We start from the raw sequence: 1221 nt of genomic DNA, 5'->3' as shown, positions 1-1221 counted from the left end.
ATGAAGGAGATAAATGTATCTAGCATATGGTAAACAAAACAGAGGACATACAAAAGATAAAATGGCATAAAAGAAAAAAGGAGAGCAAGGCATAAAAGCAAAGGAGAGTAAGGTATAAATACACACACAACAAAAGAAAGGGAAGACAAAAGGTTGAATGATTGTAGAGAGAAAAAAAACAGAAGAAAAGCAAAGGGAAAAAAGGTAACCTAAAAGGATACAAACTTGATCTTGGGTACACGGTTAACATTGCCCTTTGTAACGCACTTGTTGCTATCTTGCATGAATGTAACCTTCATAGGAGCAAGCAAATCCATGATGGTATCATACAATCTACATGCATCCTCTAACCTGCCAGTGCTTTTCAAAGTGCGTACTGTGATGATGTATGCTACCCGTGATTCCTTCAAGTGACGATAATTTTGACCAAGGTCGATAACTCCTACAAGCTGTGACCCCTCCATGGTCACCTGATCTACTGGTTGGAAAACCCACTGTGCAAGATACTCAGGTACCGAAGTGATATTGTTGGACTTTGGTTCACCAATATGTGTTAATTCAGCCTATTATAATTATGGAATGAGAAATGAAAGTGAATAATAGGAATGCTAAAAGACTTACAGGAAAGATAGACTCCAACGCTTCCTCTGAAACAAAGGATGCAGCATTGACCTGCTCATAGAAATGTCTTGCTCTAGAGTTGTCAATAGCGTTGCCAAGAAGCTTGTTCGCCATATTCGCAGCACCTTGCAAATATGCATAAATGAGCTTATTTGCATAGTCTCTCATTGAGCAAGAGCCAAACCAACGCAGCTGACTCCTAAGCTCTGTGAAAGGACCCCAACGACGTCGACGTGTCAAATTCTCCAACTCATCCACAGTGCGCATCATGTGTATATGAATTTCCTCTAACCTAATGAGCATAATAATAAGCATAAATAGAAGGAAGCAAGCAAAAGGAATGAATGGATTACTTACTCTGGTGGTATTTCATTTAGAGGTGCTGGAGGTGGAGCAATGGTGACTGTTGCATCAATTGCACGTGCTGCCCTTGATGGTCGAGGTGCAGACCCTGCCCCAGTGTAACGCGCAATTGGCACAAAGGAGTATGGCAACATCTTGCCAAGTACCTCATTCTCTAGCACAGTAGGTGACGACAAAGTATTGGATGCAGTAAATGCAAACACCTTACGGTTTAACATCATTGGTGACCCAGAAGAC

The 1221-nt window shown here is 41.2% G+C and overlaps 1 protein-coding gene across 1 annotated transcript; it reads right to left on the bottom strand.

Annotated features, from left to right (window-relative positions):
* Positions 1-209: 209 nt before the first annotated feature.
* O0I10_013259 (uncharacterized protein) lies at positions 210-1202 on the bottom strand (the record flags this gene model as incomplete). Its single annotated transcript, XM_058493060.1, has 3 exons — positions 210-563; positions 622-913; positions 979-1202. The coding sequence occupies 3 exons, from the start codon at positions 1200-1202 to the stop codon at positions 210-212; spliced, it is 870 nt and encodes a 289-aa protein (XP_058336174.1).
* Between the last annotated feature and the right edge of the window lie 19 nt (positions 1203-1221).

This window comes from Lichtheimia ornata, assembly GCF_029851405.1.
Source record: "Lichtheimia ornata isolate CBS 291.66 chromosome Unknown scaffold00373, whole genome shotgun sequence".
Lineage (NCBI taxonomy): Eukaryota > Fungi > Mucoromycota > Mucoromycetes > Mucorales > Lichtheimiaceae > Lichtheimia > Lichtheimia ornata.
This window is presented reverse-complemented; position numbering and strand designations above follow the sequence as displayed.